The following is an 18,384-nucleotide window of genomic DNA, read 5'->3' on the forward strand; positions in this document are numbered from 1 at the left end:
ATCTGGCTTTGCTGGCTTATCTGGGGTTTAAATTACTAAATCTGACTTTTGGGGTGTTATCCTAGGATGAAATTAATGTTATGGGGCTTTATTGTGTTATCATAGCTTGAAATAAAGGCTTTCCGGCTTTGCTGGGTAATCTTTATTGGCAAAAAAAATGTTTATTGGTGTTATTAAGTTATCCCAGGGTAATTTTTCACGATCTAGTGCTACTTAGGACCTATAAAAACCATGGCACTAACACATACTCTATACATATTTATTCCAGCATTTAAATGTATTTTATTAATGAGCCCAGTGGAAATAAGTCACTTTGTCTGACCATTTTTTTAGGTCATCCGAGGTAATTTACATATATAGTACCATGTATGCTAACTTGTGTAAGTGTATTTATGTGTATCTGTACCTGAATAAACTCACTTATTCACTTACTTACTTAATAAAGCCCAATTAAGTTAATTATGTATTACCACGGTTCAAATCTCCCGCTTGCTTTATTACCACCCACTATCTTTACTCTCAAAATAAGTAGTAATGACGCAATTTTTAGAGAGGAAATGAGCAGGGTTAATTTTTTATAGTTTGTGTAGGGGTGGAGATGCGGATAAATGGGATTTATATATATTTTTGTGAATTTTTTGGATGTTTGTGAACGCTGCGGCTGTTTGTTTACAAGCTGGTCTCTGAGTCCACATTGATGTATCGACGGTGGTTTTTAATGATTTAGCGCTCTCCTCTTCGATTTTTGGGAGCTTTCACCCAAAAGTCACATAGTAAGTGAGCCCCTGAACCACCTCGGTGCCTAGGAGGGTTAAATATATGCCCTAAATTGCCGGTTTTTCGGGGTTTTTACCCAGGGGAAATTGCCAGTGAAAATGTTTTTGTCTCGAATTTTGGTCACTTAAAATTTTTTTTTGAGGGGTGGATTGTTTTTTTTGTTTTGTTTTGAGGAGTAATGTGATTGTTATGTTTGGTGTATATGTGTTGATTTTTCTCCTGGGATTTCAACTGGGATTGGTAGTAATTTCTGTGTTGCTTCAGACATAAGGATGATGTCAGTTAAATTTCCTGGCTCGGGATTTTTTATTTGGGTTTTTAACCCAGAGGGTTATTAACCAGGATGGTCTAATAAAGCTACTATGTCTGGTTTATTTCCATTGGGGGGGAAGGGTGTCTTTGATCTTGCCCAGGATGCAACCCCAGGAGAGTCTCCCAGTGCTGGGGTGGAAGATTTTGTCTGGATTAACCCCAGGGTTAGTAAGCCAGGATAAGCCACTGAGTGTATGTGTGCCAGCAGACTGTCTGGCTTATTTCTATTGGGGGGGAGTTCTTTGATTCTGTACTGTTGCTTCACTTTATGATTGATGGTTCTTTTGTATCCTTGTTTTTTGTTTTATGGAGGACAGTCTTACAAGTGATTATGTACATACAAATCACAATAATTTTTTATGATTTTTTCAGGGCAGAAGAGGTATGGATACAGGATCTTTCGTGATGCCCAACTGTGCATGTAAATCTCACTCAGCGGTTCTTCTTTTTCATCTTTTCTTCTTCTTCATCTTCTTCATCTTCATTTCTTTATCTTTATCTGGCAGGTTGCATAGTATTGAGCATTGCTTCCCAGTGTATAGGGAAGAAATATTGCCCAAAGCTGGGCGATGACAGAAAAGGGAACAAAAATTCATCTTGCAAATAGAAACTGGAATAAAAAATTCCCTGTTGAGTCAGTTGCATTCCCTTGTCTAAGCCCCAGCAGAACAGGACACCTACACCCTCACCTAAGTACAGTAACCAGCTTCCCACCAGAACTGCTAAAGAAATGTCTGCAGAGCAGAGAAATGGAGCTGATAAATGGTGCTCCTCTGTTGGTGTACTCAGAGAACAGAATAAGATGAGAAGCATCTCATGGAGACTGGGAGAAATTAGTCACTGATGCTCAGGCAATACCCGGTTCTGGTGGCCAATGCCCCTGATGCCTAGTCCATAACCAGACCTCATCATGGATTAGGACCTGTTCACCCAGACTTTTACTGACAGCTGCATGCAAGCCAATGTATGAACCACAACCCAGCTGGTCAGGTACTGACTTTAGGTGCCTGTCCAGTTCCCTCTTGAAGATAGGTTGGGGTCTATTGCTAATCCCCTTCATGTATGCTGGGAGGCAGTTGAATAGTCTTGAATAATATGTCCACACGCAACTGGCATAAGTCCACTCATTTGTTTGGGGGCTACTTTGGCCTAAAATAGTTCAGTTCAGGTAACTTTAGGTAAAGCTGCCTTGAACTATCCTTGGTGCTGTATGGAAATATTGCTGTCCTATAGCCATTGGTGGCACAGTCCCTCAAATATCGTTTGTCTTGTCTTTGCTTTTTGGTTCCTTTTTTACCCCCTCACTGCAGATTTTGATCAGTGAGAGAGGTAGGTCTTCAGTCATGATGAATTTGGGTGTCTTACTCTGCTTAGCATTTTGGGAATGTTTTTCTCTTGTTTCTCCTTTAATCCCAGACATTGGACTAAATTAGGTCAGGTTAAGTTAAATTGAATGTTATTAAATAAGGTTATGTTGTATTGGGTCAGTACATATACTCTTAAATTTAATTCTGTTTCTTATGTTGTAGTCCCATAAATGTAAATTTCATTGTCTCATTAAGAGGGTAACTCCTCATAACAGAATTGACTTGCAAACGTGAAATTTTATTTCTAAATTTGATTTTTTTACAGAGTTTAACAGCTGAATTTAGAAAAAGGAAGTTAAATGTAACAAAATAACAAGGTTTCATATCTCCATCTTCATTTTTCTTGTAGGTTGGGAAGCTAAATTACTTTCATCAAGGGACCAGCAGTTGGGATAAAAGGAAAGATTATGGAATCTAATGAGGCTAATTTGAGGATACCAGCTGTCCTTATGCCTTCATATCTCAGTGTCATAAGTAAGTCATTTGTATATGTTTTACTTATGCTCGTGTACACAAATAACTCGCACATAAGAGAATGAAACTTTTGATGACGTTTCGTCTGACTTGTACCATTGGTCATGTAACATGAATGGAGGAGGATAGGTTGATAAGAGGTTGTATGAATCTGAGGTGGAAAGAAAGCATGAAGGGCTAGGTGGAGATGTGAAAGAGGTTTTGTTAGGTAGTGTCTTGAACATATAGCAGAGTGAGTGTGTTTGACTGGAGTGGGGATGAGTGGTTTCTGAAGTGTTGTTGGAATCTTTGAATAGATTCAGAGAAACTGATTAGCTGAAGTTGAGTTTTGGAAGTGAGAAATATAATGTGTGAGAATGTTATAGTTTAGTGAATCATCACTGAACTGTGATGTTTGTGTCTCTCAGAAAAGGCAACTAAGTAGTGAGTCATGTTCAAATTTTTTTTTATTTACACCCATCTCCCTTTTGCTTTCATGGAAAATGTCCAAAATAATAAAATACTATATATAACAGACTTCATATTTTGTGATATTTAAATTTTGTCTCTCATGTGCTTATAGGTACAGAAGAGGGCAAAGCTGCATCCAAGAGAGTAAGAGTGAACTGTGGAATCTGCAAGGAGATTCGCTATTACTCGATCCACAGAGGTGTAACACGCATGGGAGGAACAGTAGTAGCATGTGAAGCATGTCGACATTGTTATCAGAAGTTCAAGAGGCAGCCATGTATATTACGCTGTAAGGATGATGGCAGGTAGGTGTTGCCAGTGGGTAGTACAGCTTCTCCTCACTTAATGATGGAGTTCTGTTCCTAAAACCATGTCATTAAACGAATTCGTCACTAAGTGAGGAGCATACTATAATGTTAGTATGTGTCAACCATCTTTGATATTGTTTTAATGTCACTTTTGCACCATTTAAAACATTTCTGGTGTATTTTTAAATGTTTATACAGTAGTGTATGTACTGTTTATTGAAATAAATAGAATGGAGGAAATCAGCTCTAATATACTACATTATTCAGGTATGAATAATAGTCAGAGAACCTGTTGTAAGTCTGAGGCGTCAGTAAATGAGCATGATGCTAAGTGAGGAGAGGCTGTATTAGTTTTTAAGCTCCAGGAGGGCCCCACATGTACAATACCTCTTTGGGTGTTTCACGTTTTCAGTGGCTCCAAATTGAGCCATTGTTCATTATGTTCCACCTTTGGGCATAAGTCACTGGTGGGTGGAACAATAATGAGCAATGGCTAAGCTGAAAAGTCACTGATAACGTGGAACACCAGAAAGAGATGCTGTATATCCGGGGTCCTCCTGTATTATACAGTAATGTAAAACTGAAAGATGTGGTATATATGGTACTGTATATAGTAATTAGTGGATTTTGTTTGGATTATTGTGTGTGTGAGATAGATTATGTAACCCCTGTACTTTGATGTAGAATACAGGGGTTTCCCAGCTTGCAATTTTGGTGTTTCAACTTACAAACACAATGCATTGTTGGTGTCTCAACTTACAAACAAGATTTGTTTATGGTGTTTCAGCTTACAAACAAGTTGTTTTTATATGAAGTAATAGGACAAAGGATATTCATGTTTCACACACTGTTGTGCAGATCAGCACTTAAATAACCTTCAGAGTAAGGTCTTGGACTAAGGCTGAATTGTGCAGATCTCTCTTATTTATGTTTCATTTTTTGGCCTCAGTGATTTCTCATCATTGATTTTTATTTTAGAATAAGATATTTAGGTAATAATACATTATGAAATATATGAAATATTTCTCTGTTTTCAGTTGTTATGTGCTTGGAGATAACTCCAAAAACAGATGCAAAGCTTGTTGGATTGCATACATTCTGGGTCGATGTCCTGTGGAGAGTGACTTGTACACTCATCTTGTAAATCATCTTCCTTCCAAGCTTAAGGTAAGTTTTTGATAATGTTTCAACACTAGGCATAGGACTGGCCATTTGTGATGCCTGTACACTTATGGCGAGACAGCTGTTGAATGAGTGATGGTAAACGTGTTTCCTTTAGGTCACTGTGCCTTAGTGGGAGACACCATTTAATGTTAAAAAATGACAATAATGACGAGTGTGTTTCCTTATTTTGGGTCACCTACTTTGGCAGAAGACTTGATGAGTCCTAGAGGTGGGAAGTACAGTGCCTGGGGCGGAGATATTTGCAGTTTTGAGCTGTAGTATCGGCACCCCTCTGGCAAGACGGATGAAGTGAGTGATGGTGAAAGTGTTTCTTCTTGACTGGGTCACTCACCCTACTTCGACGGGAAACAGCCAGTTTATTACAAAAATTAATACAAATGCATTAGGATTAATGCAGTAACTTTTATTAAGCAAGAAATGCAAACACTGCATATTTTTTTGGTGATGAATAAATTTGTATCATAATACAGGCAAAAATGGCCGCCAAACCTCCAACCTCTGAAGACGTGCCTGAGAACGAGCGTGGAGCCCTGGGCCTGGAGATCATGAAGGATAAGGAGTGGGTTGATGTGACACTGGTGCCTGAGGTCAAACCACCAGCACCCAGCAGTGAGGATGAGGAGGAGGACAGCAACATTTATGATCAAGACTTTGAGGCTTCGCTGGATGATGACAAACATATGGAGCAGTTTGAGGTGTGTTCCCCCTCAAGGGAGGCTCCTTGAATCTGTCGATGGGCTTTTGATCCAAGGATCTGGACATGCTCTTCTCTTTCCTTGTGTCAAGCCTGAATGCCTACCATTTCCTATAGGCATTGTATGAACCCTATGAGTTTAGTGCTTCCCCATTAGTGTAATGTGGTGGTGTGAGAAAATCTCACACCACCACAACACACCACCACCACAACACACTACCACCACAACACAACCACCACCACAACACAACCACCACCACAACACAACCACCACCACAACACAACCACCACCACAACACAACCACCACCACCACAACACAACCACCACCACCACAACACAACCACCACCACCACAACACAACCACCACCACCACAACACAACCACCACCACCACAACACAACCACCACCACCACCACAACAACACAACCACCACCACCACAACACAACCACCACCACAACACAACCACCACCACCACAACACAACCACCACCACCACAACACAACCACCACCACCACAACACAACCACCACCACCACAACACAACCACCACCACCACAACACAACCACCACCACCACAACACAACCACCACCACCACAACACAACCACCACCACCACAACACAACCACCACCACCACCACCACAGCACAACCACCACCACAGCACAACCACCACCACAGCACAACCACCACCACAGCACAACCACCACCACAACACAACCACCACCACAGCACACCACCACAACACAACCACCACCACAAAACCACCACCACAACACACCACCATCACAACACAACCACCACCACAACACAACCACCACCACCACAACACAACCACCACCACCACAACACCACCACCACAACACCACCACCACAACACACCACCACCACAACACCACCACCACAACACACCACCACCACAACACACTACCACCACAACACACCACCACCACAACACACCACCACCACAACACAACCACCACCACAACACAACCACCACCACAACACAACCACCACCACAACACAACCACCACCACAACACAACCACCACCACAACACAACCACCACCACAACACAACCACCACCACAACACAACCACCACCACAACACAACCACCACCACAAAACCACCACCACCACCACAACACACCACCACCACAACACAACCACTACCACAACACACCACTACCACAACACCACCACCACCACAACACAACCACCACCACCACAACACCACCACCACAACACCACCACCACCACAACACACCACCACCACAACACAATCACCACCTCAACACACCACCACTACAGCACAAGCACCACAACAACACAAGCACCACCACCACAACACAACCACCACCACCACAACACAACCACCACCACCACAACACAACCACCACCACCACAACACAACCACCACCACCACAACACAACCACCACCACCACAACACAACCACCACCACCACAACACAACCACCACAACACAACCACCACAACACAACCACCACCACCACAACACCACCACCACCACCACAACACCACCACCACCACAACACAACCACCACCACTACAACACAACCACCACCACCACAACACAACCACCACCACCACAACACAACCACCACCACAGCACAACCACCACCACAACACAACCACCACCACAACACAACCACCACCACAACACAATCACCACAACACAACCACCACCACAGCACAACCACCACCACACACCACCACCACAACACAACCACCACCACAGCACACCACCACAACACAACCACCACCACAACACAGCCACCACCACAACACAACCACCACCACAAAACCACCACCACAACACACCACCATCACAACACAACCACCACCACAACACAACCACCACCACCACCACCACAACACCACCACCACAACACCACCACCACAACACCACCACCACAACACCACCACCTCAACACACCACCACCACAACACACCACCATCACAACACACCACCACCACAACACAACCACCACCACAACACAACCACCACCACAACACAACCACCACCACAACACAACCACCACCACAACACAACCACCACCACAACACAACCACCACCACAACACCACCACCACAACACAACCACCACCACAAAACCACCACCACCACAATGCCACCACACCACCACCACAACACACCACCACCACAACACAACCACCACCACAACACCACCACCACAACACCACCACCACCACAACACAACCACCACCACCACAACACCACCACCACCACAACACCACCACAACACACCACCACCACAACACAATCACCACCACAACACACCACCACTACAGCACAAGCACCACAACAACACAAGCACCACCACCACAACACAACACCACCACCACAACACAACCACCACCACAACACAACCACCACCACAACACAACCACCACCACAACCACCACCACCACAACACACCACCACCACAACACCACCACCACAACACCACCACAACACACCACCACCACAACACAGCGACCACCACAACACCACCACCACAACACAACCACAACACAACCACCACTACAACACACCACCACCACCACAACACACTGACACCACAAAACACCACCACAACACCACCACCACAACACTCCACCACAATACAACTACCACCATAACACAACCACCACCACAACACTACCACCACCACAACACACCACCACCACAACACACCACCACAACACACCACCACCACAACACACCACCACCACAACACACCACCACCACAACACACCACCACAACACACCACCACAACACACCACCACAACACACCACCACCACAACACACCACTGCAACACACCACCACCACAACACAACCACCACTGCAACACTACCACCACCACAACACACCACAACATGCCACCACCACAACACACCACCACCACAACACACCACCACCACAACACACCACCACAACATACCACCACCACAACACACCACTGCAACACACCACCACCACAACACAACCACCACTGCAACACTACCACCACCACAACACACCACAACATGCCACCACCACAACATACCACAACACACCACCACTACAACATACCACCACCACAACATGCCACCACCACTACAACATACCACCACCACAACACACCACCACTACAACATAAAACCACCTCAACACACCACTACCACAACACACCATCAGGCACAGATCACGTGTGTGAGTCGTGGATAGAGCAACAAACAGTGTAAGGCTAGCAGTGTGTGAATGGGACCTGTAATAGTAAATCTATTAAAGTATGCCTACTGATATTTTCACTTGGTTCTGACCATGGATCTTAAGTCTCCGCCTATCAGTCTGAAGCCTTGTACAGTATTTCATTCCTGTAAATTCTTCATGGCCTCCCTACATCCCTCATAATCTCCACATACCAAACTCTCAGAGTATATTTCTTGACTTGTTTTGGTACTACGATTTAAATTTTTTGCTCTTCTTTACAAACTTACAAACATCTACAGGTAATAATAAAAACAATAATAATAAATTACATTCACATGTAATACGAAGAATGAAGGGAGACATGATCAGAATGTATAAGTGGTGGCCTGTACATAGCTTTTCACTTATCACTTTCTGTTATTTTAATTAGATAAACATCTCTGTGAATATGGAAATATTACTGATGCATGAGTTTTTTTTTTTTTGGGGGGGGGGGGATTCTTGTATTACTGGTCATATTTAGGTTATATGCTTTTGAATTTTTTCTTATAGGTTGCACAAACATCAGATGCTTATGATGATTATGCTTCTGACTACCCTGAGAGCAGAGACTCACAACTGCAGAATATAAGCGAACTAACCAGAGAAGGAAAGGAAAATCTGGAGCAACAGGTACGAGCTCTGTTATGCTTTCTCATATCAAGTGGATATGATACAATTTTTAGAGAGATTAATCTTTTAAGAAAATTCTGCTTGTTTGACCCTCTGTGCCAACCAAATTAACCTTAATAGAAACAACCGAAAGGTAAATCGTTTGTTCCTCAGAGAGGTGTATATTCCTCTTCCTTGGATTGAACCTAATTACCTCCTGTTCCCTATGTGTGGTTTGACCCCTTGCAGGTTTAGCACTTCCCTCTCTGATTAATAAAGTATTAAGCCTATGCCTGGGCGGCCAATTGAAATTAAACAACGCAAATTCACCTCTCAGCCAGTACGATGGTGGATGGAGCCAGAAGCCGTCAGCTCGACCTACACCGTCCTTCAAAATGATAGCAGTCACACGTATTTCAATATGTAAGTCAACAATTATCAATTATTCTACAGTACTATGTTTTTCTTTCTGAGATGTATATTTTTTTTTTCAATAATAGTAAGTTGCAGGTATCCTCACACAGACATGGAATTTAGTCTAAAAATCACGGAACTGTGACAAAAAATTGTGGAACCGGACTGCATGCTGAAAGATTCAGTAATAGTATTACAAAAAGGGCATGCAGTTTTCATTAGAGGATAAGATGGGTTGCAGTTTTTGAACTGTAGTATCGGCACGTCTCTGGCAAGACAGTGATGGAGTGAGTGAGGATGAAAGTGTTTCTTCTTTTCTGGGTTACCTTGCCTCAGTGGGAAATGGCCAGTGTGTTAAAAAAAAAAAAATAAGATGCCAATAACTGTTCCAGTATTTAGGAAAATATTACAAGAGAAAAAAAGAAGGATGATTGAGTCTTTATTTAAAGCTGTATGAACATGGCCCTCCTGTATATATTAGTTCTCATCATGTTTTAATATTTAGTCCATCTTTTTTAACCCCTTAATCATGGCATACCAAGAAATTCAAATTTCTTTGTGTATATGGCAAGATTTTCATTTTTTTTTATGGATTGAAAGTGCGTTTTTATAAGTCATATTAGTGCTAAAATGATTTGAATCTGATAAAAATTTATGATTGCATAGAAGCTTGCTTTTAAATGAAGACTACATAGGAAAGCCATTGTTACGGCACTTGCTGATTACAGTACGTTCATGCATAATGATAAGTAGTCACTGCATTGTTTATAAATGTAATTAAACACAATTGTCAATAGCGTAATAATATAGAAAGTTGCATTATTTAGAGGTGAACTTACCCCGATCGTTCTTGAGTGTTACTATATTGGTTGAGTAAACATTTTCTAGGTAAATTTTTAAATGATCCTTCCTCAGTAGGCTAGGCATGTAGTAAAACGCTACTAAAATGCTGGGAGCAAGGGGCTAGAAACCCCTCCTCTTGTATAAATTACTAAACGTAAAAATTTTTGAAGTGTTTCTTCTTTTTTGAGCCACCCTGCCTTGGTGGGAGATGACCAGAGTTCCAGAAAAAAAAAAAAGACATTTCTTTTAAGGTTTATACAATTTTTTGCTCAGGGATGCCGGGAACACTATGGATGGCCTGACGTCTCTAACTCCAATGCAGCCAGCACAGCCTACTGATGGCTTTACCACGTTAACACCGATGCAGATTGCTCCAGAACACCAGCACCACCAAAATGGCTTCCATGATTCAGAGATAGCATTGCTTGGGTAAGTGCTTTTCCACTTATTTCCTATTGTTTTAATATTTGTTCTCTATTTGGAAAATATATATATTACAGTTATTGAATTAATGACACTTTTTTATAATTGAATACATTGTATTTTTAATTATTGTATTTTGTGTATAAAGTATTTGAATCCTCTTGATAGAGATGAAAAATTAAATGTACAGTGGACCCCCGCATAACGATTACCTCCGAATGGGACCAATTATGTAAGTGTATTTATGTAAGTGCGTTTGTACGTGTATGTTTGGGGGTCTGAAATGGACTAATCTACTTCACAATATTCCTTATGGGAATAAATTCATTCAGTACTGGCACCTGAACATACTTATGGAGTGAAAAAATATCGTTAACCGGGGGTCCACTGTAATTATTTTATATTCCTATTTATATTTTTCTTTTTAAAATGTATGATGGTCTTAATATACTTTTGCCATTATATATCTCTCTCCTTAAATTTCCTTTGCATTATTTGTGTATTACTAATTCCACAGTCTTAAATTGCTAAACTTTTGTTTTTATACTTAATAAAATGCACACATCTCTTCATAATATCTGACCAGAAGACCTTTTCACTAAGCTGGTTGAGGTGGGGAAAAGTGGTATAAGTTTTTAATGCAAGAATTAATATCTGCTCATTGTTGTGCTGTCTTGCCAGAAGTGTGAAAGCATCACAACTCAAATGAACTTGATGTGAAGATTTTTAAAGTGGTGAGAGATCTGTGAGATCATTATTGAGTGGTAGCTATGTTGAGAGTAATGGGTAGATGGAGTACAAGGAGAATGGAAGCAAAGAAGATGAGGGAAGATATAAGTAGCTGTTGAGAGAAAGGTGGGCTAGAGAGAGTACAAGTAATGATGTGAAAGTTGAAGAAGTATAGGTGGATGTAAGAATGTAATGCTTATGTGTGGAGCAGAAGTTTGCTTTTGCACCAGCCTAAAGTTGAAATATCGTAAGTCAAACCATCGTAAGTTGAGGAGCACCTGTACTGTAGTTGAGAGCTTTTGTGTATACTTTTCCCCTGATTACAAATACTTTTATCCAGAGCAGAACTTGTCTTATCTTTTCCTCTTATCTGACAGTGTCAAGCAGGAGAAGTGTGACTGGCAGGATGGGGAGAGTCAAGAAGCAAAAGTGTTTCAGAATTTCCGTGTCAAACAAGAATTTTATCCTCAACATGAGCAAATTAATCTTCATCTGCACCCGAGCCCATACTTTGGTCATTCAGACGTCGGCAGTCAGCTGAATTTTGCCATGTTTGGCCATGAACACGGCCTCCTTAATGGCACTGCTGGCTGGAAGGTCGAGGGCCATTCTCTGGATGGACTTAACAAAGGTTCACCACTGCAAGAAAATGCTGATGTGAAGAAGAAGAAGGGAAGAAAGCCAAAAATTAAGCTAGAGAAAAATGAGTAAGTATTAAATATAGGCATAAACCATTAATATGATGCTCACTTTAGAGTGCTTAGCTTACATAGCTCTTTTCAGTCATATTCATGTTTATTTTTGGTTCTTGCCTTGCTCCTAAGATGGTTTTTGGCAATTTTCAAAATGTTTTTATTTATTATTTTTACTTTTGCATAAGTTTTTTTTTAGGCCTAGTGCCATTGCACACTTAATAAATGATAGTCTAAACATACTTAGGCTTTTATTTGCACTGGTAAGTGAAAGAAAAGGCTGTGATTACTTAAGGCATTATTCACTTTGTGGCAGCAGTCTGGAGCCTAACCCGCAGTATTAGTGAGATTTCTTTATTAATTTTGTTGTATTGCTTTTTCCACTGTGACTGAAATAGGTTTAAACTGTTTCTGGGAAGGCACTAAACCCAGATAGGTCATACAGCACATGAGGAATGGGAGATAATCAAGTTTGAACCAAGGTAAGGAAGTGTAGCTCCTTTTCCTTGCATCAAGAGCCCTTCCCCAGCATCAAGGCAATCCTCTTACCTCCACTATGAAGGGAATAATTATGGAAAATAAAGTAAGAGTTCAGTCTGTCTGAAGTCAATTAAGAGATTAAAAATATTTACAATGATGCAGTTGAATCAAATTAACTGCTTTATGACAGAAAATTAGATTGTTGCTTCCAATTTTTTTTGCAGATCAAAGCCAAAAACGAAATCACCATCCAATAAAAAAAAGAGGCCAGCACCTATACTAGGACCTGATGGTTTGCCTCTTCCAAAGCAAAGGAAGAAGGTGGTCCGGTTCGATGGTGTACCAGAGGAGGAAGTAGCCAAGAAAGTTTTACCTGATCATTTGGGACCAAATATGGAAATACTTGTTGTAAGTTCCCATAACATTTACTTTGTTTTCAGTTCACTGAGTAACTTAAGAGAAATTTTAACTTAAAAATATTACTAAGTTTTTGGGGAGCTTACAATATAACGTCTTGGTTTTATTTCCTTTGATTTATACCTAAAAACCTCACATGCCGCTTTTCTACTTTGTCATTGCTTAGTGAATTCTACATCTTTACCGCTCTTACAGTGTTAAAGCACTTGTAGTGCAGTGTGTGTGTGTGCTCATGTATTGGCAGTGTGTATATTTTTTTTTTTTTCAACAAACCGGCCGTATCCCACCAAGGCAGGGTGGCCCAAAAAGAAAAACAAAAGTTTCTCTTTCTAAATTAAGTAATTTATACAGGAGAAGGGGTTACTAGCCCCTTGCTTCCGGCATTTTAGTCGCCTCTTACAACACGCATGGCTTATGGAGGAAGAATTCTGTTCCACTTCCCCATTGAGATAAGAGGAAATAAACAAGAAAAAGAACTAGAAAGAAAATAGAAGAAAACCCAGAGGGGTGTGTGTATATATATATATGCTTGTACATGTATGTGTAGTGTGACCTAAGTGCAAGTAGAAGTAGCAAGACGTACATGAAATCTTTCATGTTTATGAGACAGAAAAAAGACACCAGCATAGTGTGTATATGTATATAAAAATGAATGTTGTAATAGTACAGAAACATTTTGCACTGTGCATGATTATCTTCTAATGCACAAACTGTACATATTGAGAACCAGTCAAATATTCATGTCAACTATGTAAAAATGCTGTTATATATATATATGTTGTGTACAGTTACTTTCTATACAGCTATGCTCTGAAAAACTGATTATATATTAATTTGGTATACTTTGGACAAGTGGGTCCTTTAAAACAAATGTATGCACCACTGAGAGGCGACTATAGTGTCTGGAGCATTCAGTAGCACCAAAGGGTTAGTAATCCCTTCTTCTATGTAAATTACTAAATGTAAAAAGAAGAAAAACTTTCATTGTTCACTTTTTTGGGTCACCCTGCCTCGGTGGGAGACAACTGGCGTGTTAAAAAAAAAATTAATTAGGATTACCTACCTCACTTGTCAGATACAGGGCTACACCTCCGCAGATGGAGGATTGAGCCTCCACTGCTCCTTTCATTGAGTAACCCAAAAGGATTTAGCACTTCTTATAAATAATCATAAACAATTGTGTAAATCCGATGTATTTTGTTACCAATTCTCAATTGTAAATTTTTATCCTAGATTGGCATAAATCCAGGACTCATTGCTGCTCACAAGGGACATCATTATGCAGGACCTGGCAACCATTTCTGTGAGTAACATTAAGTTCTTAAATACTGCTATACATAGCAGATTTTGCAGCATATAAGGCACACTTTTTCTTTCAAAATCTGACCCTCAAAAAGTCACCCTGTGTCCACAGTGAAGGTCAGTCTTGGGGTTCTAGTTTAACAATCTAGACAACTTTAGAATGAATATATACGTATTTTTCCAGTGTATTTCATGCTAAATTTAGGGTGCATCCTATATGGCAGTGTGTCTTATATGCCACTAAATATGGTATGTGTCATTGTGGAAGAAAGAACATAAGTGGATACACTCAGGACACAGTCGGTATCGGACACTTATTTGGTATTTCACTTATATTTTCTGATTATCTATCTGTAGATACTGGACCAGAACTAAGCTTGCGGTAACTACCCATTTTTAATTACAGCGGTACCCCGAGTTTTATACAGCTCCTAACTCGAACAGTTATGTAAGTGTATTATTGTAAGTGCTTTTGCAAGTGTATTTTTGGGGGTCTGAAACGGACTAATCTAATTTACATTATTCCTTATGGGAACAAATTCGTTCAGTAACGGCACTCGAACAGCCTTCTGGAACGAATTATGGACGAAACTCGTGGTACCACTGTACCTATACAAATGAGGATCCAGCTCTTGGCACCTCGTAACTTTCCAGCAACTGACATGAATTGGCCTTGCCATTATGTAGTACAGTGGACCCCCGCATAACGATCACCTCCGAATGCGACCAATTATGTAAGCGTATTTATGTAAGTGCGTTTGTAAGTGTATGTTTGGGGATCTGAAATGGACTAATCTATTTCACAATATTCCTTATGGGAACAAATTCGGTCAGTACTGGCACCTGAACATACTTCTGGAGTGAAAAAATATCGTTAACCGGGGGTCCACTGTATCTGTTTCTGAGCCCCTGCCTGACTTTTGCTTCCACTGTGTCATCCTCCACCTCATTTTGCTTTACTTTCCTGCTGAATTTTTTCCTGATATCCCTGTTGTATCTCCTTTTTGTGTCTGGTAATTAGATAATTTCTGAAACTTCAGAGAGCCCGTCGTAAGTCCGAGTCTATTTATTAATTTATTATTATTATAATTAATAATAATATAATTATTATAATAATTATTATTATAGTCATGGGGAGCACTAAACCTGTGGGGGTCATACTGCACCTGATTAAATAGAAGGCATTTAGACTTGATTCAAGGAATTGGAGCCCAGGTCCAGTTCCTTAGATCACGAGCCCTTCACCAGCATGAAGGAACCTCTCATGAGGGGTTCAGATCAAGAACCCCTCACCAGCATCAAGGAACCTCCCGTGAGGGGTCCAGATAAAGAACCTCTCACTAGCATCAAGGAACCTACCATGAGGGGTCCAGATCAAGAACCTCTCACTAGCATCAAGGAACCTACCATGATTTGAACCCCTCACCAGCATCAAGGAGCCTCCCATGAGGGGTCTAGATCAAAAGTTTCTCACCAGCATCAAGGAACCTACTATGAGGGGCCCTTGATTACAACACTGCTACATCGGGTATCCCATTCCACTGTTTTACCACTGCAAAGAAAAACTTTCTAATGCAGTGTTATTTGGAAACATTTCTGTCAAAAGGAAGGGGAGGGTTCATGATGCTGCTGGAAAGCTCTTGATCCAAGAAATTGAAGTTACCTCCCTCTTGAATCAAACCTGATCACCTCCCATTACCCAGGTGCTGTATAAATCCATTACAAGTTTGGTGTCTCTGTGAGTATAGTAATAAAGAATAAAAAAGTCACGATACAGTGACTGGAACAGTACACAAATAACCCTCACATAGGAGACAGAAACTGATGATGATGTTTTTGTCACACTTAGACCATTAACTAGTCCCTGTCCTCTTCTTGTATGTACATATAGAGTATGTCCTCAACTTATGAATATGTTGAGAATTTTCTGTGTTGTGTATCTTTCTTTCAACACACCGGCTGTATCCCACCGAGGCAGGGTGGCCCAAAAGGAAAAGCGAAAGTTTCTCCTTTTACATTTAGTAATATATACAGAAGAGGGTACTAGCCCCTTGCTCCCGGCATTTTAGTCGCCTCTTACAACACGCTGTTGTGTATAATAATCATAATACAGGATGTGTTCAACTTACAAACATGTTGGGGACCTTCTGTATTGTGTATAATGATAATGATATTATACACAATACATGTTCTGGGGATTCTCAACGTGTTCGTAAGTAGAGGACTTACCGTACCAGCTCCCTACCTTTATGCTCCTGCGTGATTAGTTGATGGTCCAGGTTGCCCCTGAACGTCGTCATAAGCCTGGCCCATGGCTGGGCTCTGGGAGTAGGAAAACTCTTGTAACTCATTGAAGGTATGTCAGAGGCAAGTTTCTTTCTCCTATACCTGGAGTATACCTGGAAGGTATTCTGATTGTTAACACCCCCCATGGCCCAGCCCGTGATTAATCAGGCTGTTACTGCTGGCCGCACGCAAACCAACGTATGAACCACAGCCCAGCTGGCAAGGTACTGACAAGCAGTATAGTAATAAAATGTCACCATTGTTTCCCCAGTGTACATTTGTGGTCTCTCCTCCCTGTTGAAGCTCTTTGAATTTTGTTTGTTTGGTTGGATTGAGGCATTTAGAGCCAGTTGAAGATCTAGTAACAATAGTTTTTCTTCTTTTCCTGGTGGAATATTTGCAGTTATTATATAATTATTTAATATTCTTAAATGTGTTATATAATTCAATTTTTTTTATTGTGTAGAATGTACAAAATATAGGGTTCTGATTATTTTAAAATTAAAAATGTGCATATGACTTTTATTCCTAGCTAATTTTATTCCAGATTCTATATGTAATAATAATAATAATAATAATAATAATAATAATAATAATAATAATAATAATAATAATAATAATAATAATACGTAATAATCTATGGAGGCAAGGAAGGGAATGTATGAAAGTATAGTGGTACGAACACTCTTATATGGATGTGAAGCTTGGGTTGTAAATGCTGCAGCGAGGAGGCGGTTGGAGGCAGTGGAGATGTCCTGTTTAAGGGCAATGTGTGGTGTAAATATTATGCAGAAAATTCGGAGTGTGGAAAATAGGAGAAGGTGTGGAGTTAATAAAAGTATTAGTCAGAGGGCTGAAGAGGGGTTGTTGAGGTGGTTTGGTCATTTAGAGAGAACGGAACAAAGTAGAATGACACGGAGAGCGTATAAATCTGTTGGGGAAGGAAGGCGGGGTAGGGGTCGTCCTCGAGAAGGTTGGAGGGAGGGGGTAAAGGAGGTTTTGTGGACGAGGGGCTTGGACTTCCAGCAAGCGTGCGTAAGCGTGTTAGATAGGAGTGAATGGAGACAAAGGGTATTTGGGACCTGACGATCTGTTGGAGTGTGAGCAGGGTAATATTTAGTGAAGGGATTCATGGAAACTGGTTATTTTTATATAGCCGGACTTGAGTCCTGGAAATGGGAAGTACAATGCCTGCACTCTAAAGGAGGGGTTTCGGGATATTACCAGTTTGGAGGGATATGTTGTGTATCTTTATACATATATGCTTCTAAACTGTTGTATTCTGAGCACCTCTGCAAAAACAGTGATTATGTGTGAGTGAGGTGAAAGTGTTGAATGATGATAAAAGTATTTTCTTTTTGAGG

The 18,384-nt window shown here is 40.8% G+C and overlaps 1 protein-coding gene across 1 annotated transcript in view; it reads left to right on the top strand.

Moving 5' to 3' along the window:
• The first annotated feature begins 658 nt into the window (after positions 1-658).
• The window catches only part of LOC128692190 (uncharacterized), a 30,338-nt gene continuing 12,612 nt past the window's right edge, over positions 659-18,384 (top strand). The window contains exons 1-11 of the mRNA XM_070096474.1: positions 659-773; positions 2,806-2,930; positions 3,493-3,685; positions 4,726-4,855; positions 5,344-5,568; positions 9,336-9,455; positions 9,772-9,857; positions 10,965-11,120; positions 12,221-12,550; positions 13,240-13,423; positions 14,666-14,735. Of these exons, the coding sequence (XP_069952575.1) occupies positions 2,864-2,930; positions 3,493-3,685; positions 4,726-4,855; positions 5,344-5,568; positions 9,336-9,455; positions 9,772-9,857; positions 10,965-11,120; positions 12,221-12,550; positions 13,240-13,423; positions 14,666-14,735 (1,561 nt within the window). The 5' untranslated portion in view covers positions 659-773; positions 2,806-2,863. The remainder of the gene's footprint in view (positions 774-2,805; positions 2,931-3,492; positions 3,686-4,725; positions 4,856-5,343; positions 5,569-9,335; positions 9,456-9,771; positions 9,858-10,964; positions 11,121-12,220; positions 12,551-13,239; positions 13,424-14,665; positions 14,736-18,384) is intronic.

The sequence above is a fragment of the Cherax quadricarinatus genome, chromosome 53, assembly GCF_038502225.1.
Source record: "Cherax quadricarinatus isolate ZL_2023a chromosome 53, ASM3850222v1, whole genome shotgun sequence".
Lineage (NCBI taxonomy): Eukaryota > Metazoa > Arthropoda > Malacostraca > Decapoda > Parastacidae > Cherax > Cherax quadricarinatus.